Source organism: Rattus rattus, chromosome 1, assembly GCF_011064425.1.
Source record: "Rattus rattus isolate New Zealand chromosome 1, Rrattus_CSIRO_v1, whole genome shotgun sequence".
Lineage (NCBI taxonomy): Eukaryota > Metazoa > Chordata > Mammalia > Rodentia > Muridae > Rattus > Rattus rattus.
This window is the reverse complement of record NC_046154.1, coordinates 251,447,236-251,473,203: the sequence shown is the minus strand read 5'-3', so window position 1 is coordinate 251,473,203 and position 25,968 is coordinate 251,447,236. Positions and strand designations below refer to the sequence as shown.

Sequence of the window (25,968 nt, the reverse complement as noted above, 5' to 3'; positions counted from 1 at the left end):
GATGGATGACCTGGATCCCATAGCCATCTATGTCCTGTTTGAGGAGTGGGACCCTCAGGCAGAGTGCTACCAAGATGATCAGGCAGGTGCGTGACTCTTGAAGCAGCTGCTACTTTTGGGACTCGACTGTCCCTGATCTTTCTAATGACACATTCACTTCTCTGGGTGGGTTAGCTCTTGGGTTCTCCACAGCAGGAAGGGGGCTAATCTACAACCCTGACGAGATCTCAAGGGGTGCGGCACACACTGAGAGGTTATACTTGGGATATCAAACCCAGGGTCTTAAGTTTTGAGAATAATATTTTTTACAAAGATTTTTTTTACTTATTTTAAAGATTTATTTTATGTATATGAATACACTGTAGCTGTCTTAAGACACACCAGAAGAAGGTATTGGATCCCATTACAGATGGTTATGAGCCACCATGTGGTTGCTGGGAGTTGAACTCAGGACCTCTGGAAGAGCAGTCAGTGCTCTTAACCACTGAGCCATCTCTCCAGCCCACAAAGATTTTTTTGTTTGTTTTTTTGTTTGTTTTATTTGAGACAGGATTTTATTCCGTAGACTAGACTGGCCCCCCCATGTGCTGGTGTGCTGGTATGAAAAGCATAAAAACAATTTTTTAGTAGTTTTTAAAATTTTGTGTATATTAGTGTTTTGCCTGCATGTATGAGGGAGTCAGATACCTTGGAACTGGAGTTACAGAGAGTTATGAGCTGCCATGTGGTGCTGGGAATTGAATCCAAGTCCTGTGGAAGAGCAGCCAGTGCTCTTAACCACTGAGCCATCTCTCCAGGCTGAACCACAATTTTTTTAAATGTGTAGAGTATGTTGCCTTGCAAATATGTCTGATCCATTTGTCTGCAGTACCCACAGAGACCCTAGTCAACATAGGATGCTGGGATCAAACTCTAGTTCTCTCCAAGAGCAGCCTCTGAACCATTGAGCCTTCTTCCTAGCCCGTTGAAAATATATTTTAAAATTTTAATTCACTGTAATTGTGTGTATGATGCATGTGTAAGCAATGGTGTGTGTGTGTGTGTGTGTGTGTGTGTGTGTGTGTGTGTGTGTGTGTGTGTGTACACATGTGAATGCAGGTGCCCTGAGAGGTCAGAAGTGTCTGGTCTGGAGCTGAACTTAACAGGCGTTTGTGGGTGATGGGAATCAAATGTAGGTTCTTTGTAAGAACAACAAATACTCATAACTGATGAGCCATCTCCCAGTCTCCCTTCCTTCTCTTCCAAGAATCTTTTTTTTTTTTTTCTTTTTTCTTTTTTTCAGAGCTGGGGACCGAACCCAGGGCCTTGTGCTTGCTAGGCAAGCGCCCTACCACTGAGCTAAATCCCCAACCCCCCAAGAATCTTTTTTAATGCAGTTTGTTTTCTTCAGATTACAGACCTCCAGGGGAGCCTGCTGTTGTAGTCATGGCCTCTGAAGACATTGCCAAATTGGCAGAGACCCTGGCCAAAACTCAGGTAGCTGGAGGACAGCTGAGTTTTAAGGGCAAGGGTCTCAAACTAAATACTGCAGAAGATGGTAAGTTCCTGGGCTGGCTGTGTGCGCATGCTTGCTGGTCTCAGGCTCTCTGAGCTTCCTCATCTGGATCAGTTTTGTCCTGGCAGTCTTGTGCCATTGGTCCATTCTAAGTGAGGCTTCTGTTATTATTACTTGAGAGATGAGGGTGGGGCGTGGGGAGGGTGTTGACAGGGTTTCACTCAGACTAGTCTTATACCTGTCCATCTAGCTCAGCCCCCTGGCTTCAGGACTGGGTTCTTTGCATCCCAGGGCAGCTGTCTTCCTCGCAGCAGAGGCCCTGAGGGAGCTGCAGTAAAACGACAGTCTTGGGCCCTCATGGGAAGTTTCAGTCCTTGCATCCAGGCACCCTTGAGAGATAGAATCAGGTTCCTGTCTTTCCATTCATGACTAAGGCTTTAGCTAACATGGAGAACCCTGAATCCCTTGCTTCCTTTAGACCTTGTGAGGCCTCTTAGGGTTCTGGCCCAACCAGAGAAACTGGTTTGGACTTGCCAGATTGTCTCATGTACCCATAAATTACTCCCCTCCAAAGGAAACTTTTTGAACCTTAGGGTGGTAGGGACTGTCCATTCCTGACCACTTCGTAGTACTTGGAAACTGACAGATTTCTCTGGATACCCAAACCCCTCAACTTCATCTGCTCTGTTCAGTAAGTGAGGCTAACTCATTCAAGGTCGCAGAGTTCACCAACTGCAAGATTAGTGAGGTCCAGCTGAGTTCCCTGCTCCCATGCTTCTGAATAGACATTGGGCTTATTTTAGTAAATACAGGTTTGCCAAAGGCAGTTTTTAGTTAGCCTGATGACCCAAGTTCTATCGCTGGAACATGTGGTAGGAGAGAACTGACCCCTCAAATGATTCTCTGACCTCCACATTTATGTGAACTTCTACAAACAGTAAATAAACAAATGCATACTGTTTCCTTTCCAAGGCTTTGTTCCCATTTTTCAGATTTGAAAAGTGACTGAGGTCATGATATAACTCCCTCAGGGCAGTCACCAGTGCTGGAGGTAGGGGTGAGACACTCAAGCTTTGAGCTCAGGGTGCAGCTCCGTTTAATCCTCATGTTGTACAAACCCTGGATGTGATGCCCTGCACTGCAGACGGTAGACAAAGGCTGAGTTTTGCATTGACATTCCAATGGCTGATTTGTCTGTGTCGCTGCATTATGTTAGGTCACTAGGAGCCTAGCTTACTCTAGCCTTTCAGCAACTCCTAACTTTGAGGGGAAATGAGGTATTTGGGAGGCAGAATGTGAGCATCTTTGAGAAATTTGAACAAAGGACCCAAGAAGTGAGGGTCACTTTATCTACCTTTAATTAATTTTTAGTTTTTACTTATTTATTTGGTAAGATGGAGCCTCTTTGTAATTCTGGTTGTCCCTGGAACTCGCTGTGTAAACCAGAGTGGCCTCAAAGTCACTGACCTCATCCTCTCAATGCTGCCTCCTGTGTACTGGGTTAAAGGCCTGTGCCACCAGGCCTTGCCGTGCCCTTCTTGCTTAAGGCTTATGCTTCCTCGCACAGCCATCTGGGAAATCCAGTCTCCTGACATTAGAGATGGCTACCTTTTGGAGCAAGATTTGCAAAAGGCAAAGAGATCCTAGCCATTGTCCGTGGGACCCCTGAAGAGGAGACCCGGAGCCATATGACAGCAAGAGAATTAGAATTTCAAGGTCATTCTTGACTAGATAGAAAACTTCAAAGCTGACTGTGCTACATCCTGTCTTTAAAAATCGCAGAAACAGGGGTTGGGGATTTAGCTCAGTGGTAGAGCGCTTGCCTAGGAAGCGCAAGGCCCTGGGTTCGGTCCCCAGCTCCAAAAAAAGAACCCAAAAAAAAAAAAAAAATCGCAGAAACAGAAAGGAGAACCCCGATTCAAGTGTCACTAGTGTTGACTAACACCAGTGAGTAGACCTGTGCTTGTTCAAACATAGAGGAATAATAGTGTGTACAGTTCTGCTCCTTCAGATGCTGTGAGCCTGTCCTGGTCTCCTCTCTGCAGAGGTGCATGGTTCAAAGCCCTGGAGTAAATGAGTAAATGCTTTCTGAGTTGTCCTGCTGGGTTCAGGCTGCCTAAGCCTAAGGTGTCTTCTTTTCACATAGCTAAAGATGTGATTAAGGAGATTGAAGAGTTTGACGGCCTGGAAGCTCTACGACTGGAGGGCAACACAGTGGGTGTGGAAGCGGCCAGAGTCATCGCCAAGGCCTTAGAGAAGAAGTCCGAGCTGAAGGTGAGGGGCAGCAGAGGAGGCTTGCACTAGATAAGATCCCCTCACTTTGCCGCAACTGCCACTTAGATCTTGAACCACCAAAGGCCTGTCCTGGTGGCAGACCCCCCACATAGTCTTCTCCCCTGACACAAACTGAACACAAAGTTTGACCCTTTTTTCTGAAACGAAGCATTAGGAGTACAGGGGTCTTAATTGGAAGGGGCACCCATGAAAGACAAACTCGGAGAGTCTTCTGCTCACAGTGTTCTCCCAAGGAGCATGAAGGTTAGCTAGCGGACTGGAGAGGTGGCTCAGAGCACTGACTGCTCCTCCAGAGGTCCTGAGTTCAAATCCCGGCAACCACATGGTGGCTCACAGCCATCTGTAATGGGATCTGATGCCCTCTTCTGGTGTGTCTGAAGACAGCTACAGTGCACTCATATAATTAATTAATAAATAAATAAATATTTTTAAAAGTTAGCTAGCACATGCTTCTAATAGGCCATTCTTATAAAGCCACCTGGAGTGACCAGAGCTGGGGATACGGCTTTTGCAACCTAGTTCTAAGTGTCTCCTGCCTGTGTGACTTAATCTGATCATTTACACTGAACTAGCTTTTTATGTATTTTAGAAGAAAGAACTTATGTTTATGGGTATTTTGCTTGCATGTATGTGTGTGTGTGTGTGACACACGTACCTGGCACCTGGCAGAGGACAGAAGAGGACATAAGATCTGGAGTGAAGCCTTAGGTAGTTGTGTGCTGGAACTGAACCAAGGTCCTCTGGAAGAGCAGCCAGGGCTCCTAAATGCTGAGCCGTCTCTCCAGCCCCTACACTCACCTTTCAAGTGAGTAAAGGCGAGCACCATTCTCTAAAAAGAAAGTCACCAGACATAACACACCAGAAAGTAAAGCAGGATAGTGTGGACTGCAGTGTGACACTATTTCCACCTCACGGCTCTAAGTCTGAGTCTTGTTCTCCGTTTGTTAAAAAGCAAGTTAGTTGGTGGGCATGGCCATACAAATCTGAAATCCCAGTATTTGGGAGGTTGGGAAAGGATTAGGAGTTCAAGGCTGACTTCACCTCCATAGCTTGGGGCTGGCTTGGGCTACCGGAGACTCTTACATGGAAAACAACAAAAAGCAAACCATGGAAGCAGGAAGGGCGCAGCCCCAGGTGGATGTCAGGGCTGGAAAGAGGTGCTTCTCCGTGGTCACGCCTCTGTTTACTTCTGTTGTTCTGTCACCCACAATCTTCACCTTCCACCAAAGGGTGGGCAGATCAGAGAGAATACTCTTTGTTTCTGGGTCCCTCTAGCTGTGGCCAAAATTGGTCTAATTATCTGCTGAGAAAGCGGAAATTAGGAAATCTGGATTCTCTTGGGATGCTCTCAAGGAGGCACTGCTGGTGAGACTTCACTTGAGGCTGCTCCTGGGTTTTCCAGCTAACACTTCCCTTCTTCCTGCACAGCGATGCCACTGGAGTGACATGTTCACTGGAAGGCTTCGGTCCGAGATCCCACCAGCTCTGGTAAGGACCAGGTTGTGCTTTCCTGCGGGGACAGACACCCCCTCACACCTGGGGAGTCATTTCAGCCTCACAGGTGAAAACAAGGCTAGCCCAGCCCCTGCCTGTGTCCTGACAGGTGATGGGAGCCGGTGAGGATGTGGAGCACTGGGCCACGCCTTGGATGGGGGGAGATGCTGCTCAGAGCAGGCCTTCCCAAAGTCCCGGTGCCCCTGGGACTGTCTGTATACAGCATCTTGTGACTGCTCCACCTTCGTTACTGTGTCACGTTGTTTGCTCTGATGCTCAAGTGGCTGCAGTTCCAGATTGTCTAGAGCCAAGTTCCCAGCATTTGAGCTGTAGAGAGAGGGAAAGAAGAGAGAACTAACCTGGTTCATAGCACCAGCTGTCAGTGGGCTCTTACAGGTCTCTCTGCCTAGCACAGGGTCTCAAGACAAAGGAATCTGTGGTGGTGACTGTCCCGTCTCATTCTCAGGCCTTCATATGGCACAGTGGGGTTTCAGGAAAACCTCACTATCCTCCTAAAGAGCCAGGCAGAGGATTCTGGTCCACTATGTTGGACTACCTCCTGGGGGATGGATTAGTGTTACCCTGGAAGGATAAGCAGGATTCAGACACAGGCTGAGTAAACTAGCCAGGGCGGCTTTCGTGGGGCCTCTCATAATCGTTTAGTTCCAGTATCGAAGATGTGCTGTAGCTCCACATTCCCCGTCAGGAGAATGGGTCTTAGGCATGGAAGTAAGAGGAAGTGGGCGAGCCTTTGGGTGTGACAATACTGGTCCAGAGAGAGGTAGGCATAGTGCACAGCTGGGGCCAGACCTTCAGATGACAGACAGTGCAGCCATTGTCTCTGTTAAGTAATAGGATAATCTGTGGGTTGTATGGGCAAAGGCAAGGTGTTCCCTCTTGAATTCCTGCCACCATGGGGCTACTTGCCCACTCATGTCTGCCCCTTCCCCCATCCCTTTTCTGGCAGAGCCACCTTGGGCCATTTTTCCTGGAGTGACTGGGGTTGTTTTCTGTACCACTCCTGTGTTTTCAACAGCGTCCTGCTCGGTCAGTCCTGAGACTTGAGGTGTTTATGAGGCCGTCCTGCATATCCAGAGGGGCCCCCAGCTTAGGCGGGCTGCCATCTTTCTGTATCTCTTCTCTGGTTTCTGTTGCTCTCTGGAATCTTTGTGTTGACTGGCTGGTTCTCCTCTTCTGTGAACTTAGTGCCACCTCCTACAGAGAGCCTTCCCAGATTCTCCTACCCCCAGGCCCCGCTCACTCCCATTACAGTGTAGGGAACAGTAAGGAAAGTCTGCTGTAAAAGACAGTGTCTGGGCCGACTTGGGTCTGACCTGTGGACAGGCCTTGGGGCTGGAAGAAGAAGTGGCGTCTGGTCCATGTCTGGGAGACTGAGCGAGTTCTCTCTATGTCCAGATCTCACTAGGGGAGGGGCTCATCACTGCAGGAGCACAGCTGGTGGAGCTCGACCTCAGTGACAACGCATTTGGACCTGATGGAGTGCGAGGCTTCGAGGCCCTCCTCAAGAGCCCAGCCTGCTTCACCCTGCAGGAACTCAAGCTTAACAACTGTGGCATGGGCATCGGTGGTGGCAAGGTGGGTTGGCAGCCCTGGGCAGTCCCTTCCTGCATGCACACTGGGCTGTGTGTTCTAGTAGCTCTTAAGACCATCTTTGGGGGCAGGGGCTGTTGTCTGTCACTTCAGAGGAGAAAAGCAAAGCCTCAGATAACAGCCTGCAGCCAGTGAGGAAAGGAGTCCAGGAGGTTAGGTTGCTAGGCAACCATTCCAAGTTCTTGAGTTGCCTTGGCAACACAGAGACAGTGCTGCTGCATAACCTGCTCTGACCTGCTTGCTGTGTACAATTCAGGATTAGAATATCTATCCCTGGACCACACCTTGTTACTCAGAAGAGCAGGCCCAGCGCCAGTCACAGGGCTTATTTCTGGACAGGGCTGGGCCCCGAGTTCACCCTGTGACCACCAGCCATGCAGTGATGGAGGCCACCTTCTTCTTTCCCTCCCTTTGCAGAGTAAATGAATTTACTTCATTTACTCTCCCTTTGTTCCATCAGACCCACAACAGCTAGGACACAGCTGAGGGATGGGGTACATTTATGAAGATGGCTTTGTGTACATTGCTGGTCCCACCTCCATTTTCCTGTACAAGTAAACAAAGGTTTGGGGGTTGGGACGAGTAGAGAGTTTGAGCCTTTACCAGAGGTTCCATTCCCTTTTCCCACCCCTTGTGACAGTGAGGATTGAACCTTGAGCCTCAGTACGTGCTTTGCAAGGGCTCCACCACTGAGCTAAATCCACCTCACAGACTCCAGTCAGATCAGAAAAACCTAGAATGGGCCTTGAATTGTCCCAGGCTAAGGAGCCAGTGACCACCTCTGTAGAGGTTGTCCTGTGTTGTGAAGGGAGAATAGTGGCAGGTTCAAGTCCTTCCCTGGGTGCCCTCTTCCCTGTCTAACACCCTTCACTTAAAGGAAGCTTTTTTTAATGTGTTTGTATTTTGGTTTTGGTTTTGGTTTTGGTTTTTCAAGATAGGGTTTCTCCATGTAGACCAGGCTAGCCTTGAACTCACAGAAAGCTGCCTGCCTCTGCCTCCCTCAAGCTGGGATTAAAGGCTTGTGTCACTAGTCCCTGGCTGTGTTTTGTTTTGAGACAAGGTATTTTATAGCACAGCCTTGTCTCCGACTGAGATAGGGCCTCATGTACTTGCGGCTGGCCTTGAACTCACACTGCTGGAACTCAGCCACCCGAGAGCCTCCTCTCTTGCTATGTTGTCCAGGGTGGTGATCCTCCTGCCTCAACCTCTAGCATGTGCCACAGCAACCAGCTTAGAAGCTTCCTCACGGGCACTAAAGCAGTAGACCGTTAGAGCATGGCCTTGAACTCAACTCCCACTTCCCCTTCCTCCTGAGTGCTGGGATTCCTGATGCTGCGTGGCCCCAGAGCTCTGCACCAGCCGAGCTACATCCCTAACCAGAAAGCAGCTTGTGTTTGGCATATTTGGATGGCTTACGTCATCCGTTTTGTACTTGGGGCTATTCATAGGTAAAATAAAGGAGACTTAGGCACAAGTACTGTCAGATGCTACAGACAGACCATGGTCTGGCGGAAACCCCCTCAGAGAGAGAGAGTAGGAGAGACACTGTTCTGGTTCAGAGTCTACTGGTTTAGTGCCCATGAGGAAGTTTCTAAGCTGGAGGCACTCCGGTGGCTGAGTTCCAGCAGTGTGAGCTCCAGGCCAGCCTCAAGTGCATGAGGCCCTATCTCAGTGCAAGAGTCTGGCCTCTCACAGCCTAGTTTCTTCGTCTGGGAGGTTGAGATCATGACAGGTTTATCCTAGCAGAACTCTGGGATAACTGGGAATCCACACCACAGTTAGCTGGTCTGTCTGCCTCCACCTGCCATAGATGCTGCAGCTAACCCCAACCAGTACGGAAACGCCGCAGCGCCTAACAGCTCTGTGTCCCCTATCTACTCCCGAGGACAGCCGAGAGGCGGTGGGGGGGGTCAGGGCCTGCCAAGATATGCACACGGCTGTGCCTTCCTTACAGATTCTAGCAGCAGCTCTGACTGAGTGCCACCGCAAGTCCAGTGCCCAAGGCAAGCCACTGACCCTGAAGGTGTTTGTGGCTGGCAGAAATCGCCTGGAGAATGACGGAGCCACTGCACTGGCAGAAGCCTTTGGGGTGAGTCATTTCTTTTACTCTGCTGTGCCAGCCACAGAAGGGGGTCGTAGCAGGCTGTTAGTTTTGTTGGGTTGAGGGTGGGGTATGTCTCTAGTCCTGGCTGCTATAGACCCAGCTGGATTCAAACTTAGATATGTCCTTGCCTCCTCTTATCCTCCCGAGTGCTGGGATTTAAAGGTGTCTGTCACCATACCTGGCTTCTTTTGGTTTTTCAAGACAGGGCTTCTCTGTGTGGCCCGTACTGTCCTGGAACTCAAAGCCTGTCTCTGCTTCCCAAGTGCAAGAGTCTTCACCCACTGCATCATCTCCCTGGCCTGCAGCACCTCTGCCAACTTCGCCCCCTGGTCCCCTTCTCTCTCCTATCCCCATGTTCTAGGATAGTATATACCTTAGTGGTGCCCTAGCTGTGAGGAGTGGAAACTTGGGTCTTCATTCCCTTCTGTTCCAAGCAAACAACATCCAGCACTAAGCAAACAGCCACAGCAGCAGCCCTGGTGTGTCCCTCAGAGTGGGGTGTCCCTCAGAGTGGCCCAGCTCAGGAGCTGCCCCATAAGGATTCCTTGTCCACCCTGGGTGGGAAGGAATGGTCCTTGCCCACCGCTCTCTAGGCTGGGGGGCGGGGGAACTACTTGCTGTCCTCAGATAGGCCCTTCCTGGGGCCTGCAGCCCTCAGTCCTCTACTCTGCCGAGAATTGGGGTTTTGCTCCATCCACAGTGTCCCACCCTGAGTCTGTGGTGATCAAGATAGATGAAAGGCTGTTATTTCTAATGTAGCCAAACAGAATCATTTGTACTTGGGTTTAAAGGTCCTTGCCATGGACAATTTCAAACCCACATACACCTTTTGGGGAGTGTGTGTGTGTGTGTGTGTGTGTGTCAGTGTCAGAAAACAAACTCAGGTGTGCTATAAACCTCAGCTATGCAGTCCACCTCATTTTGGCTGAAGCTTAGGAAGTGGGCTAGAATGGCTGAGCAGTGGCCCCTGGGATCCTCCTGTCTGCCTCTGGTGGTAGCACTGCTCGCCACCATTCCCTGGCATCTTCATGTAGATCCTACAGGTTGAACTCGGGTCCTCATATTTGCAAGGCAAGCGCTTGACTGACTGAACCTGTGTTTTGGGTTTTGTGTGTGCTGGGTCTTAAACCCAGGCTTCAAACCTTTTAGTAAGTGCACACTCTGTGTGGAGTGCTCTGTCTAAACTGGGACCTTTCCTTGAAAGTCTGAGGTAACGAGCTACAGTCCTCATGTGGGAAAAGACGGCTGCATCTAGGAGGATCCAGAAAGTCTTCCCTGGTGTGCAAGCTAGTTTTTGTCAGGTTGATACAGCCTAGAAGAACTACATGGGAAGAGGGTTTGGGGTTGGAGTGCACATGAGTGCAGGTGCCTACAGAGGCCAGAGGCTTTGTCCCTCTGGTGCTGTAGTTCAAGGCAGTTGGGAGCTCCCAACATGGAGGTTAGGAACTGAAGTCAGGGCTTCTACAAAAGCAGTGTGTGCTCTTAGCCACTGAGCCATCTCTCCAGTCCCTGAGATGAGGGTCTGTGTTTCACCTGCATGTGTGTTTGCCACTGGTGCACAGTGAGGCCTGGGTTAGTCTTCTCCAGCCTCAGAGAAGAGTCTTAGTGAAGAGTTAGTCTAGATCAGGGTGGCCTGTGGACTTGTCTGAGAGTGTCTGTGTGTGTATGTTGGGGGTGGAGGGCATCTTTATTGTTACTTGAAGTGGAAAGACACCACCACCACCACCACCCGAATGTGGGCAGTACCATTTATGGGCTGTTCCTTGAATCGTGAAGAAAAGTAGCTGAGGGAAAAACAAGCAAGCAAGGGTTTTCATTCACCTGACTGGGGAGGTGATGCAGCTGGCGGTTTCTTTGGCCGTTGCCTTTGACTTCCCTGAAATACTGGTTTTGACTTGGAGTTGTAAACAAATGGAATAAAAACCTCCTTTCCCCACACTTGAATCTCTCCCGTTCCTGTTGCTTGCTGGTCTGGGGGCAGACATGCTGTGTGCACGCTGAGCCAGGTTGTTTCCCCGGTGGTTTTCCATTGGCCTTGGTGCTTCTATAGCTCTGAGGAAGAATGGCGTTGGCAGCTGATGGAGCTCGTATTGGAGAACTCAGAAAGGGGCTGTGGCTCTGAACCTTCACCAAAATAACTCACCTTTAATCCCAGCATTTGGAAGGAAGAGGCAGGCAGAACTCTGGATTTGAGGCCAGCCTGGTTGACAAAGGGAATTCTAGGACAGCACAGAGAAAGAAAACATCACAGAAACCTTTCTTTTAAAAAGCACTTGCTTCCGTGTGTTGGTTTTTGCCTACATGGCTGTGTATACCGTGTCTCATGCCTGTGGGGGCCAGCGGATGGCACCTCTCCCAGAACCGAGTTTCAGGTAGTTGTGAGCCGCCATGTGGGTGCTGGAAGAACAGCAGTGTTCTTAACCTGAGCCATTTCTCCAGCCTCTCTTTCTCCTCCCCACGTCCCCAGCCAGGCTTGCTCTGTAGACCTCACTATCCTGGCACTTGCTCTGTAGACCTGGCTGGCCTCAAACTTTCAGAGACCTGCTTGCCTCTGCCTCTGTTTCCTAAGTGCCAGGCTCTGCGGCCTTGTTTTTTGAGACAGTGTCTCCTTATGTAGGGCTGGCCTCAAACACAGAGATTTGCCTCCCAAGAGCTAGGGTTAAAGGCGTGTCACCATGCCTGGCCCCCTTTCCTAAGTTGCTTTTGGTCAAAGCATTTTATCACAGCCACAGAAACAAACCCAGGGTTCTTCAGGAGCTGGAGTTCTAAGGGAGAGCTGCGGGTCAAGAAGATGCCAGGGGTGGAGAGGTGGATTAGCAGAGGCTAAGGACCTGAGTTTGGCTCCCAGAACCTCTGTCAGACAACTGATGCTGCCAGTAAGTCCAGTACCAAGGGATGCTCTTCTGGTCTCTTGGCACCTGAACTCACAGGCATAGAGACAATTCACCAAAATGGGTTTTTTTTGTTTGTTTTAAAGAAAATGCCAGTGGGAGTGTAGCCCAGCATGAGCACACTCAAGGCTCTAGCTTGGAGTCTGTGAGACAAATAGAAATGTCACCAAATGGGGAAATAGTGGTGCTCAAGCAGAGAGGATGAGGGGCCAGAAAGACACGGCCTGAAAGTGAGGCTGTAGCTGGATAGGAGGTCCAGAAAGACAGTGGCCCTGACATCCGGGAAAAAGCCCTGACTGCCAGCCAAAACCTTCACCACCACTACATCAAGGAGACCAACAAGAAACCTCTATTCTGGTTGTGAACCTGGCCAATCTTTAGCATCTCTGACCCCTTATCTTCTCCCTGGATCTGATGTAGCCGTGTCCAAAAGCTTGCCTGGAAGTTTAACCTCTCCCTCTGAGCACCAGGCCACACTCTAAACTCTGTTTTGCCCCACAGATCATCGGGACTCTGGAAGAGGTCCATATGCCACAGAATGGAATTAACCACCCTGGTGTCACAGCCCTGGCCCAGGCGTTTGCCATTAACCCCCTGCTGCGAATCATCAATCTAAACGACAACACCTTCACTGAGAAGGGTGGGGTGGCCATGGCTGAGGTGAGGCGGGGTGTCAGGCCACACGGGCCTCTGGAGGCTCGTGGGCAAGCATGGCTTTCCCCTACCTTTCCATCCTTCCATGATGAATACCCACACCCCTTCTCGTTTGCACAGATTAGGGTTGGGTGTTACAAGGTCCTTGCAGCCTAGTGAGTGGCCTCTGGGTGGGAAGGGCTCATGAAAAGTTATAAATGTCACAAATGCAGGTGTTAGCACCAGGTAGAAGGGGGGATTGGATCTTAGACTTGAGCTTGCTTGTTTTGATGAGGGATTAAGGACTGGTTGATTCTGCCTGGTGGGGATGGATGGTTCAGGCACCATGATCAGTGTAAGAAGTCTACAGACTAACAGGGAGCCTTCCTAAGTTGGTCCTTACTGAAGTGACTCAGGTTCGGGGATATTGGGATGATGAAGGGAAAAGGAATTTGAGACCTTGTAGAATTACCCAGCTGAAGTGGTCTGTAAACAGTAGGAAGCCACGGCGGGTTTGAAGCCCTGATGTGTTGGGATGCAATTAGATTTTATTCATGCTTTGGGGAGAACTCTGTAAAATGGGGAGCAGTGGGGTTGGGGTTTAGCCAGGGCTTCAGAGGCCGGTGTGCAGTGAGGAGAGGCTGAGGCCTGGCCAATGGGTAAGAATGACAGCGTCACCCAGACCCTTGCTTCCTCCTTTCAGACCCTGAAGACACTTCGACAAGTGGAGGTGATCAATTTTGGAGACTGCCTGGTGCGCTCCAAGGGGGCGGTCGCCATCGCAGATGCTGTCCGTGGGGGCCTGCCCAAGCTGAAGGTGCTAGCTTTTCCCTGCTGGGGGAGCGCAGGGATGAGTTCCTAAGGGGTCTGGTGTGCAGGAGGGTGGGCCAGCTCAGTCTTCTCACTTGATAAACATGTCTAGTACTTTGCGCTGGGTTCATGGTGTGGTTTTTCTTCCACCCTAATGCCAAAGACAGAAGACCAATCCTGCTTTTACTGCTCAAGGGGAAGCTGAGGGGAATAAGGGGAATAAGGCTTGTCTCCTGGCCCAGGTTTGACATGCCTCTCTACTGTTCCTCTTCCCTTTAGGAGCTGAACCTGTCATTCTGTGAAATCAAGAGAGATGCTGCTCTGGTTGTTGCCGAGGCTGTGGCTGACAAGGCTGAGCTGGAGAAGCTGGACCTCAATGGTAGGCTGGGGGTCAGCCTCAGCTCTGGGCAGCTGGCCCCAGCACTGCCCTCCCTGACCCTCCTTTCCTTCCTGGACCAGGCAATGCCCTAGGAGAAGAGGGCTGTGAGCAGCTTCAGGAGGTGCTGGACAGCTTCAATATGGCCAAGGTGCTGGCATCACTCAGGTAGGGAATTATGGGAAAGTGGCTCCTGAGCCAAGGGTCAGGCCTCTTCACTTACTCTTGGGTTTGTCTCCTGCTCCCTGCCAGCCTAGTAGCCGGCACCTTACGCTAGGTGTTGGAGAAAGGGACTTTTGTGTGCTCAGCAAAGGACCAGCTTACAGACCTGCGTGTGGGGAGGCCCTGAAGGGCTGCTGGCTCCCTTGGTTTGTTTTGTTTGAGGCAGGATTTTAGTATATGACCCTAGCTGGCCTGGAATTTGTAGAGATCCCCCTGCCTCTGCCTTCCATCACTCCCCACAGGTCTTTGGCAGAAGCAGCAAGTGGAGGAACCTATGGGAGGCGCAGGCATCTGAAGGGGATGGACTTGGTTCCCAGTGGCCGGCCCATAGGAAGGAATGGAAGAGGTTGAGGCAGGCAGTGTCATCTGCCTGCCTCTGTCATCCCTAGGGAGGCTGGGCCTGGGGACTCCACTGTAAGGCAGGGAGAGCTTCAGGGGAGCTAGAAGGCCATCGCACTTCCACACTCAGCCTTCTGTGGTCACAAGAGACACCGAGCCCAGCAAGCTCCTCTACCTGCTCCCCTGTGGGACTTGGCTCTTTGGGACAGTGACCATTTGATTCTTCTGTGTCTATAGCATAGGTACCGACCTTAGTGGACGGAAGACTGGGGACCCTGCTTGCCATCCTGGGAGCAGTGCTGCTTGGCCTAGCCAGAGTCCGTAGCCTCAGAGTTAGGCCTCTGAGTCAACCTGGGCTGCTAGGCCTTAGCTAGCTTCTCTCTGCAGTGATGATGAGGGAGAGGATGAAGATGAGGATGATGAAGGAGAAGAGGACGAGGATGATGAAGATGAAGAGGATGAGGAGGAAGAAGAGGAGGATGAGGAGGAGGAGGAGGAAGAGCCACAACAGCGAGGGTCAGGAGAGGAGCCAGCTACACCCTCGAGGAAGATCCTGGACCCTAACAGTGGGGTGAGTTTGTTATTTGCTGGGAACAGAGTCCTGGGGTATGGCTAGCACCTGCTCCAGCCCAGTAAATACAAAGGCCAGGTGGTTCTCAGAAAGTCATTCCAGGACCTTTTTGAGTATTTTACCAGAATATAAGTGCACCTGTATGCTTGTGTTTTATTCTGTGTAGAAATAAATTGTAAATTACACAGAGCTGAACATGACTCATGCCTGTCACCCCAGCCTTAGAAGAATGATGCAGAAGGATTACCAAAAAGTTTTGGGGCTACCCTGGGCTACATAGTTAATCTTTCTCCTCCCTGCTATGGGTTATCCCAGTGACTCCTGGGGCGGTCAAGAGCTGTAGCTGGGGTTTACATTGACTTGGGGTCGTTGCCTGACCCCACTGGCATGTGACCCCATGTGTCTGTCTCGTAGGTTCCAAACTACAGCTAGAGCCCACACACTCCTAGAGCAGGGCTGCTCTCCTGTGCTGTGGGAGACGCTGACTGACCAAGTGCCTCTCGGGGTTAGGTTTCCCTGTACTTGCTGGCAGCAAGCGCTGACCCATGGCAAAGCTCCACTCTGAGTGCAAACGCTAAACTTACCTTGCCTCTTCCCCAAAGCTTCAGAACCCCCGGGGTCAGCAGCCATTGCACCCATACACTTGGGGACCTGTGACTGAGGGGGGTGAGTTCAGGGCCTAGACTCCACAGCTGGCTGGGATAAGGATGCTATTGGTGCGGGAACGGGCACAGCCAAGTCGAAGAATCTGGGGTTTGGAATCTACAGAGCCCCTGTGTCACCTATTTCTCAGGAGCCAGCTCCCGTGCTGTCCTCCCCGCCTCCCACAGACCTGTCCACCTTCCTGTCATTCCCCTCCCCAGAGAAGCTGCTGCGGCTGGGTCCCAAGGTCTCGGTGCTGATAGTCCAGCAGGTAAGAGCACGCCCAGCCTCCACCCCTTTAAAACTTAGCTTGGTCAGTGAGCTGTAGTGTCATGAGGGTCCCTGCTGTGTCCTAGCGAAACTCAAGTTGAGGAATTTGAGTTTTTGCGGGAGTCACTTATGCATGTCCACAGTGGGCGTTCATGGGCTGGGCCTCTGAGCTTCCGCCTGCCTCGCTGCTTCCAGAGCAAACCCCTTCTGGGTTATCTGTGCAGCTCAAGTGCTAACCAACCTCACATGATGTCACTCACTTGGGGAGGAGCAGTCCTTAACATTGTCCTGAAGCGTGCTTTCTGTTACCCTGGCAACCTGAAATGGAGCTCACATTACATCCTTAGTTATAACAAATAATGAAGCATTACGTTTCGCTAGGCACAGCCGCACACACCTCGGGAGGCAGAGGCAGGTGACCTTCCGGGAGTTTGAGGCCAATGCAGCCTACGGAAAGATTTCCAGCCAGCTGGACATACTTTTTTTTTTTTTTAAACTTCCTTTTATTTTGAATGTGGAGGTCAAAGAAAACTTGAAGTTGGTTCTCTTCTACCAAGTATCAACCTCAGGTCTTTACGCTTGGTGTGTACGTTAGATTTTAAGATGGCTGCCATTCCCTCAGGCTGATTTGCAGTGTTAGAGTAAGATGATGACCGCTCCCTGGGTATCATTAGACTGCCTTGGCCCACCCACCCACTGCCAGCAAAGACACAGACTTCGTGTAGCTCAGCTGGGTCGAGCTGGTAGAACCTGACCAGCTCGGTCAGCGCTGGTCCTTACTTGCTGCCTGGTCAGTCACCCAAGGTTGCTCTGCAACACTGGGCATCCGTCTTCGGCCTGCAGGCCCAAAATATCTGACAGATCTTTCTGTGAAGCAGGAAATGCAAAGGACTGTCCTACCTGACTCACTCAGCTTCCCAGTGTCCTGTTTGTCCCCAGCAGTCGGGGCAAGGGCAGCTTGTTGCCTGGTGGCTAGCTTTGTCACATTGAAGCCAGCCATGTGTAGTTCTTCAGTGCCCGTCTGTGAATTAGTATTGGGAGAACTGCTGACCTGTCTCCTTGTCACGAAAAGCAATATCCGCTTCACTCCGAAAAAGGCACTGCTCATAGAGCCATCATTTTTTTTTTTTTTTTTTTTTTTGGTTTTTTTTTTTTTTTTTTTTTTTGGAGCTGGGGACCCAACCCAGGGCCTTGCGCTTCCTAGGCAAGCGCTCTACCACTGAGCTAAATCCCCAACCCCACTGAGCTAAATCCCCAACCCCCATCATTTCTAATAAATGGTAATTACGGAATCAGCCTTCTCAGAACTCAAGGCAGAAGCCCTTTGAATTTGAATAGGTATCAGTTGTATAATGTATTTCATTTGTACATGCTTTAATTTACAAAATGAAAGATAGGTTATTGTATGACATTGCTCAAATGTGTCATCAAACAAAGTGTATTTTTTTTTTTTTTTTTTTTGGGAGCTGGGAACCGAACCCAGGGCCTTGTGCTTGCTAGGCAAGCGCTCTACCACTGAGCTAAATCCCCAACCCCCAAAGTCTGTATTATTCATTCAGTATGAAGCATCACCGAGGGTGCCTTTCTGCTTCCCTTCAGAGGTGTGTAGACTGTAGGGTGGATGCCTCTGAAGATGTATTCTGCAGTAAAGGAGTCTAATTTGGTTTTGTTTGTAACTTACCATGAATTCCTTTAGCCCCTTTTTTTATGTGCTCTGTCTCCATGTACATCAGATCTCATCACCGATGGCTGTGAGCCACTATGTGGTTGCTGGGAATTGAACTCGGAACCTCTGGAAGAGCAGACAATGGTCTTTACTACTGAGCTATCTCTCCAGCCCCTCATCTTTCTTCTTTATCTGCTTTAATCTGATCTTTCTTAAAGAGGATATAATTGCAGTCATTACTGGAAATATTGTGTGCTGATAATCGAAACAAAATTATATGGGGTTCAAGTACCCTTTTGACACTACAGTCTATTTTTTTTTAACAAAGGAAATATTTTTAATCTCCTTCAGAGACTTTATTTTAGAATTCTTTCTCTCTGTGGTTTCTTATACCCAGTTGTTTTTTTTCTTTTTTGTTTATAAACTTATTACCAGTTCAGAAGTTTGGGGCTTCTCAGTCACACTGCAGTTACAGGAAGACACTCCTTTTGCCCTGTGCAGCTGCAGCCTCCTTGGGCCTGCATCCCACCCCCCTCCCAGGAAGCTGCTGGGCCTGTGTTTTAGCAGGCCACCTCAGGCTGGGGTGTGCTCCTGGGGGGCTTCAGTGTGGGCTCCATACCTGCTGGCTTCACCAGAGCCTGAGACGTGCACTGTGCTGGCTTGCTCAGTTGCTAAGAAACCCACTTCCTAAATGTCTTTGGTTCCTCTCTTGGCCTAATACCTGAATCTGCCCATGTTTATTAGATTTCTAGCTGTCATGTTGGATGTCAAATACTGTCAGACTATTTAACCTGCCAATTCCCAATAAATACAGAGATTTATCATTGTTTATGATAGCTCAGGCCTTAGCTTATGCTATTTTCTAACTAGGTCGTGTAACTTAGTTAACCTTAACTATATTAGTCCTCTCCAAGCCTAGTTCTTTCCCAGAGTTCATTCCTCTGCCCAGAGGGCTCACCTTTCCTGCCTCAGCTACATCAGAGAACGCCTTAGGCAGGTGAGGAAGGACAGAAACACACCTTCGCACGGTGTAAAAATATATTACCCCAGCACCTGGAGATAATGGTATTTAACTCACTTGCTGTACCTGTTGTGGCTAGGTTTTCACCAGATTCTAGGGAATAATCTGGGAAAGTAGCTACCTATCCTTGCTGCCCACCATGCCCCTCCCCCAGTACTGCCAGGACCTTCTGCAGCTGTTTTGTACGAAATCAGAACCTTGAGGCTCCAGTGTCTAACCAGCCATTATGTCTTGTCCTCAGACTGATACCTCCGACCCTGAGAAGGTTGTTTCAGCCTTCCTGAAGGTGGCATCTGTGTTCAGGGACGAAGCCTCAGTAAAGACAGCAGTGCTGGATGCCATCGGTAAGGGGGGGGCAGGGCTGGTAGACCTAGATGCCCTCCTGAACTCTGCACTGGGAAGTTTCCCAAAGCATACAGTTGTATACAGTTAGAACTGAGGCCAGGTAGGGTCAGGGCAGGACACTGCCTATCAGAAAGAGCCAGATAGTCAACTTGGTAAGGCCGTGAGCTCCTGTCAGGGAGGCCTTTGTGCCTGTGGGAAACGCTGCTGCACATGTGGTCACAGAGCAGAAGACGCCGCTCTCACCCTCTCCTGAGATCTTTTTGACATCTCCTGTCTGTCTCCAGTCCAACTCTACCTGTCACCTTCTACCTGTCATATCTGTTAGAGCCTCTGGGTATGACAGGTTTGGCCAGGCAGAGAAGAGAGGAAGGCCCAGGGAAGGAAGGCAGAAGGCATGGCAAGAGAAAAGGAGAAGAGACACACGCCTCTTCCTAGGCCCTGTGCTCTGTGCTCAGGGCTGTTCACTTGGGAGGGTGGCTGGAAAGGAAGTTCCTGGCTTTTCCCCAGGAACTGTGAACATTTACAGATACCGGAGACTTACATTTTTTTCTCAATATCTAACCACACCCCCACATCCCCTACCCCTCGTCTTTCCCACCACTTTAGCTCCATGTACAAATGGTACTGTCTCCACACCTGTTTTAGATGGAAAACTGAGCCTTCCCTTGGTTCCAGTACTCTGACCCCACTGCAACCCCTTCAGTTTCCCGGTCTTGACAGGGTCAGAGTTGGGCTCCAGATACCCTTATGTCTAAACCTCTCCTGCCTGCTTACTACCACATTCCGTTTCTGCCCCATAGATGCCCTCATGAACAAGGCCTTCAGCTCCTCCTCTTTCAATTCCAACACCTTCCTTACCAGGCTGCTCATCCACATGGGTCTGCTCAAGGTGAGGCTTCCCGTCACTTCCTGTGGGTCACTGAGGTAGGAAGCAGGGCTCTCAGGTGACCTTGGAGCTTGCCCACCTTTATTTGCAGAGTGAAGACAAGATCAAGGCCATTCCTAGCCTGCATGGCCCCCTGATGGTGTTGAACCACGTGGTACAGCAGGACTATTTCCCCAAGACCCTTGCACCGCTGCTGCTGGCGTTTGTGACAAAGTGAGTAGTGAGTGATCCTGTCTCTGCCTGAGCTAAGGCTCGTGGGTGGGGTCAGTCTCAAGAGTCCCAGCCCTGCTCCCACGCAGAGGCCGCCCCACCCAGAAGCAGACCTTTCTGACTCTTGACCTGGAACTCCCAGGTCCCAAGATATCCACACCACTCACTGAGCTGTCTTCTCCACAGGCCCAATGGTGCACTGGAATCCTGCTCCTTTGCCCGCCACAGTCTGCTGCAGACGCTGTACAGCATCTAGATCTAACGCCAGCTGCTTCTTGTCCCTCACCCTGCCCCAGTGACTGGGGGACTTGGATGGACTGAGCTCAGCCAGCATCTCCATTGGATAGGATTTTGACCAGAGGCAGGGGAGTGTCTTTGTCCCGTGTGTCGTGTTGGTCCTTTGATACTGTGTTGGTTTGGTGTGTGTGGGTATGTCCTTCCTGTCTGGACTGCAGAGCTTCATCTCCCTGCTGGACTCACCCTGGTCCACTGTAGGGCATTGATGCCCAGGGGAAGGGCTGAAAGCTGCTTAGTTATTAAACTTAGGCCAACTTAGCCATAGGCCCTGTTGGCTGTCCTGCCTTCCTGTCCCACCAAAGCCTGGGGAATTAGTCTGTGTGCTGTGTCTTGCTGTGTCCACCGTGCCTAGGGAACAGAGACTGTCAGAGATGGCTGCATTAGAAAGTGAAACTCTGGCCTTAACTGTGTGGCTTGGAGGAGCAGCCGGGGGCCAACCCCAAAGAGCCCAGGAGTGGGATAGCCTGGGGTACCCTGGCTCTTGGACCCAGTGGAAGAAGCACCTTGGCTGGCCCAGCCCTGTTCTTCATCCTGGGGAGGGAAGGGCAGGTCCCCTCATGCCTGAACCACATGCTGGGCCTACTCTTTGAGTGTTTTCTAAGACAGAGTGTGTAGCAGGGATTGAGCTGGGTGGGAGATGCCCTGTGACTTCCAAAGTGGCTGCTTGGCCACCTCCTGCTTCCTGTTGTGTCTGTGTCTGGGCTGCGCCTGGGAGCGTCACAAATAAAAGTCACCTGTGGTAGTTGCAGAGCCCAGAAGCTTCTTTCCTCAAAAGTGGGGACAGCTCAGGACGCACACGGGGGTTCGAGGTTAGGACAATGAGCATGAGGACACAAGTTCACATCTTCAAGAGCCATGTACACGCGCCCTTTGCATACATGCCAAAGTGTGGCCTAGGGGGGCCTTAGTGCGGGGTTCCGTCTCAGTCAGAGGGGCAGCCTGTCTCCCCCTGGGCCTCACTGCACCCTCTGTTCTGGATGATGGGGCAGGCGATTCCCTGTGAGCAGTGCTTGGTTGGTTCAGTCTACAGACCTGAGCTGGAGGAACTCTTGGTCTAGCCTGGAGACTTTGCAATAGTGTCCCACTGTGTGAACAGTTGTTGGTGAGGAGGGAAACCTTCAGGTACTGAGGATTCTAAAAAGTCCTGAGGTTCAGATGTGAAGCCAGCAGGATGGCATGTGGCAGAGGTCTGCTTACCTTCCAGTCCAGTAGGTGACACGAGGCTCATTCCTCCATGTTATCTCCCCATCCTTTGCCTCAGGCCAGAGCCTCCCCTCCCTCCCAGCAGGCTGGTAGTGCCCAGTTCTGCCGCACGTGCTCAGTTCTGCTTTGCTTTCGCTGATAGAGAGATGGCTTGGTGGCTGAGCACACTGGCTGCTCTGAAATGTCCAGTTGGGTTCCCAAAACCCATATGTGGCTTATATTTACTGTCCGTAACTTGCGCTCCAGACAGTTGAAGCCCCTGAAACTGGAGCTGCAGGATATTGTGAGTAGCCATGTGGGTGCTGGGAACTGAACCACGAGAATAAACCTTTTTGTGGGCATTGGTGTCTTGGCTACATGTATGCTTGTATGAGGGTGTTGGAGTTGTGAGCCACCGTGTGGGTGCTGGGAATTGAACTCAGGACCTCTGGAAGAGCAGTCAGTGCTCTTAACCACTGAGCCATCTCTCCAGCCATAAAGCTAGTTTTGTTTCTCAAGACAGGTTTTTCTGTATAACCTTGGCTGTACTGGCACTCTGTAGACCAGGCTGCCCTCTAATTCAGACATTCATCTGCCCCTGCCTTTCAAGTGCTGGGATTAAAGGCATGCACCACCACCCTCCTACAATAAACATTAACGTTCTTTACTGACCTGCAGTCGGCCATTTGTGTTGTTAAGCAGCAGTACACGGTACCATACTGAGTTCAATCTCCTGCCCTCTGGGGTAATACACACGCTGGTGAAATGCTCATACAATAATTTTTTTTAATTTCTAAAATTTATTTTTTATGTGGATTGGTGGTTTTCCCTGCATGTATGCATGTGTGTATGAGGATATCAGGTCCTAGAATTTGAGGTTGCAGGCGTCTGAACTCCATGTGGGTTCTGGGAAGTGAACCAGGTCCTGTGCTCCTCCATCTCGCCGTATCTCCAGGTCTAAAACACATCTTAGAAAATTAGCAAGAAGGCTCTGCGGATAAAGGTGTTTGCCTAAGCTTGAATTTAATTTTGAGGACTCACAATAGAGAACCAAATCCCCCAAGTTGTCTTCCGGCCTCTACCTATGCTGTGATGCCTTTGCACCCACCCATGAAGTGTGAAAAATACAGTAACCATGTATACACATAAGATTAAGGGCTGGAGGGGCTGGGGATTTAGCTCAGTGGTAGGGCGCTTACCTAGGAAGCGCAAGGCCCTGGGTTGGGCCCCCAGCTCCGAAAAAAAGAACCAAAAAAAAAAAAAAAAAAAAAAGATTAAGGGCTGGAGAGATGGCTGTGTAGGTAAAGACACTTAGCTCTAAGCCCAACAACCAGAATTCAGTCCCCGAGGCCCATGTCGTAGGAGAGAAACTCTGCAAGTTGTGTTCTAATCTCCACAAATAAACTGTAGTTGTGCACACTCTTATTTTATACACATACCCAATAAACGTTTTAATTAGATGAGCCAAACGTTTTAATTAGATGAGCCAGGCAACGGTGAAGCCAAGGCAGGTGGTTTGGGCCAGCCTGATCTAAAGAGCAAGTTCCAGGACAGGCCTACATAGGAAAACCCTGTCTGGGGAAAAAACAAGCCCAAAAGGGAACAGAGATGTCATTCAGAGTTTCTGCCTAACATTCATGAAGTTTGGGCATAAACTGACATTGCCGTATGGCATATAGTTTTTTAGCCCTCAGTGGAGGCAGAAGGATCAGAATCTAAAATGTTCTTTCAGTTGCATATTGAGTTCAAGGCAAGCCTGGGCTACATGAGGCCCTATCTCAGAAAACTCAAACAAAAATAAAAGCTGAAAAGATCATACAGTATGATAAGGTTTTTCACTGAGATGCAGGACAGTTCAAAACCTAGGAAGCTGAGGCAGAAACACTGGGAAGTCAAAGCCAGGGCTGGAGTTGACTCAGTGATTAGAAGCATCTGCTGTTCTTGCAAAAGATTTGGTCCATTTCTGGGCACCACATAGCAGTTCACAACTCTAGTCCTAGGGGGTCTGGATCCCTTTGACCTTTGCAGGGACCAGGCACACACGTTGCACAGATACACATGCAAGTAAAACATACTTAATAAAAAAAACCACAAATCTGAAGAAAAAATGGGGCCAAGCTACATGGTGACATTTTGTCTCAAAAGCACACATAGAAGGCAGAAGATCACTTAGGTTCAAGGCCAGCCTGGCTTTCGCGGTTGATCTCCCAGCCAGCCAGGGCTACCTCAAAACCAAAATGAGCTGAAAGACGGCTCAGTGGTTAAGAGTGTGCGTTGTTGCTCTTGCACAGGCCCTGAGCTCAGTTCCCAGCACCCACACATGGTAGTTCTGGAAGATCTAATATCTGGCCTCTGAGGGAATCAGCGTTCATGGATACATAGCACACAGGCACACCTTCTTATTTGCAGGGTAATAGTCTGCATGTTAATATGGGAGCCTAGCTGTGCCAGCTCACACCTTTAATCCCAGCACTCAGGATACAGAAGCAGGTGGATCTCCAGGTGCAGAACAGCCTGGTCTACAGATAAGAGTTCTAGAACAGCCAGGGCTGCACAGAAACCAGGTCTTGAAAATTGTTTAGAAAAAATAGCCATTTGGGCTGGAGAGATGGCTAAATGGTTATCAGCAACACTGGTTATCCTTTTAGAGGTTATCCTTTTAGAGGACCCAGATTCAGTGTCCAGCATCTCTGTGGGCCATTCATTTTGGGGGTCAGCAGAGTAACAGTCTACAGGAGGCAAGAAGGCAGTTTGGTTCAGCACAATTCAGTAGCGCTTGTTGATTCACTTCCGAGGCTGACCTGGTTAGTTTATCTTAGGCATACTTAAGGACAGCACAAGTTGGTAATTACTTTCCTGGTAACTAACAATCATGTACAATAAAACATACACAAGGGCTGGAGAGATGGCTCAGGGGTTGAGAGCACAGAATGCTCTTCCAGAGGTCCTGAGTTCAAATCCCAGCAACCACATGGTCGCTCACAACCATCTGTTTTTAACTTTTTTTTTTCTTTTTTTTTCGGAGCTGGGGACCGAACCCAGGGCCTTGCGCTTGCTAGGCAAGCGCTCTACCACTGAGCTAAATCTCCAACCTGCTCACAACCATCTGTAATGGGATCCGATGCCCTCTTCTGGTGTGTCTGAAGACAGCTACAGTCTACTTACATATAATAAATAAATCTTTAAAAAAAAAAAAACATACACAGGGGGTTGGAGATTTAGCTCAGTGGTAGAGCGCCTGCCTAGCAAGCAGAAGGCCCTGGGTTCGGTCCCCAGCTCTGAAAACAAAAAAACAAAAAAACATACACAAATCTCGAGGAACAAAGTAATCTAAAGATCAGACTGGAGATACTTTGTAAAGTGCACATGACACCTTCAGGAGATCGGTTCTAGAGACAGAAAAACAAGCTCATATCGGTCTAGGGGGACCCCACATGTTCTTGCCACACAGATGAGTGCAGAGGTCATCAGGCTATTAGCTGGCTTTCTGGGTGGACAACCGGTTATGCATCCCTTCCTTTGAAGGAACGCCCCACAAGTGTTCAACATTCTAGGTTCTCCTAATATGCTGTGAAACTGCAGTGCCTGCTAGAGCTAAAAAAAACTAATAGGGGTTGGGGATTTAGCTCAGCGGTAGAGCACTTGCCCAGCAAGCGCAAGGCCCGGGGTTCGGTCCCCAGCTCCAAAAAAAAGAAAAGAAAAGAAAAGAAAAAAAACAACTAATAAATACACCATGATTTGGGGCTAGAGAATGGCTCAGAAGCTAAGAATATATACTGCTCTTGCAGAGGGCCTAGGCTCAGAACCCACAATAGCCTTTAAGTCCAATTTCAGGGGGTTTAACACACTCTTCTGACCTACAAAGGTTCGTGAATGCACATGGTCTCATACACTCAAGCTAGGAGAAGAATGAGAATGCCTTGTAAAAGCCATAGAAAACCCACCGCTCACACTCTAATGGAGAAAGACTGATCCACCGAATGTGGTGTGGGTGTGGTGGTCCACGTGGTTGGGAGGCAAGGCAAAGAAATTGCTCTGAATTTGAGAACAGCCTGGGTTGCAGCGTTCAGAGTGAGATTTCATCTGGGGAAAAAGGCGAAACTTTACAAAACAAAAATGTCCACTTACAAATGGTAAGTACCTTTAATCCCCAAACTTTGGGAGGCAGATCTCTAGGCGTTCTAGACCAGCCTGGTCTTCAAAGCGAATCCAGAACAGCCAGGGCTACATACTGTTCTAACAGGACTGGATTTCCATTCCTAGCACCCACGTCAGGTATCTCTCAACTACCCGTAATTCTAGCTCCAGAAAATCCAATGCCCTCTTCTGAATTCCTTGGGTACCTACACTCATGCAAATCCCCATGCACATAATTTTGTTTTGTTTGAAATAGAGTTTCTCTATATAGCCTTGGGTGTCCTGGAACTCACTCTATAGACCAGGCTGGCCTTGAACTGAGAGATCCTCCTGCCTCTGTCTCTGCCTCCTGAGTGCTGTTGTAAAGGTGTGTGCCAGCACTGCCTGGCTTTGACTTCTGGAATTTGAAGGCAGCTGGTGCAATAGATTCCATCTGGGGGAAAAAAAAGAATGGTACTCACTGGACCAGAA

The 25,968-nt window shown here is 49.7% G+C and overlaps 1 protein-coding gene across 1 annotated transcript; it reads left to right on the top strand.

Annotated features, from left to right (window-relative positions):
- The first annotated feature begins 1,390 nt into the window (after positions 1–1,390).
- On the top strand, positions 1,391–22,027 carry Rangap1 (Ran GTPase activating protein 1). The gene is made up of 15 exons (XM_032918319.1): positions 1,391–1,537; positions 3,642–3,769; positions 5,219–5,278; positions 6,701–6,880; positions 8,850–8,984; positions 12,392–12,550; positions 13,227–13,340; positions 13,613–13,712; positions 13,793–13,877; positions 14,658–14,841; positions 15,635–15,754; positions 18,682–18,784; positions 19,586–19,674; positions 19,763–19,884; positions 20,068–22,027. Exons 1-15 carry the CDS (start codon positions 1,426–1,428, stop codon positions 20,135–20,137), a joined length of 1,761 nt encoding a protein of 586 aa, XP_032774210.1. The 5' UTR covers positions 1,391–1,425; the 3' UTR covers positions 20,138–22,027.
- The last annotated feature ends 3,941 nt before the right edge of the window (positions 22,028–25,968 follow it).

What these genes read in the sequence shown, in the direction of transcription:
- Rangap1 (XM_032918319.1), top strand. Translation starts at nt 1,426, where the DNA reads ATGGCCTCTGAAGACATTGCCAAATTGGCAGAGACCCTGGCCAAAACT. An exon ending in CGGTGCTGATAGTCCAGCAG is followed by an intron (nt 15,755 to 18,681) that starts GTAAGAGCACGC and finishes TCTTGTCCTCAG; the next exon opens with ACTGATACCTCCGACCCTGA. An exon ending in AGCAGTGCTGGATGCCATCG is followed by an intron (nt 18,785 to 19,585) that starts GTAAGGGGGGGG and finishes TCTGCCCCATAG; the next exon opens with ATGCCCTCATGAACAAGGCC.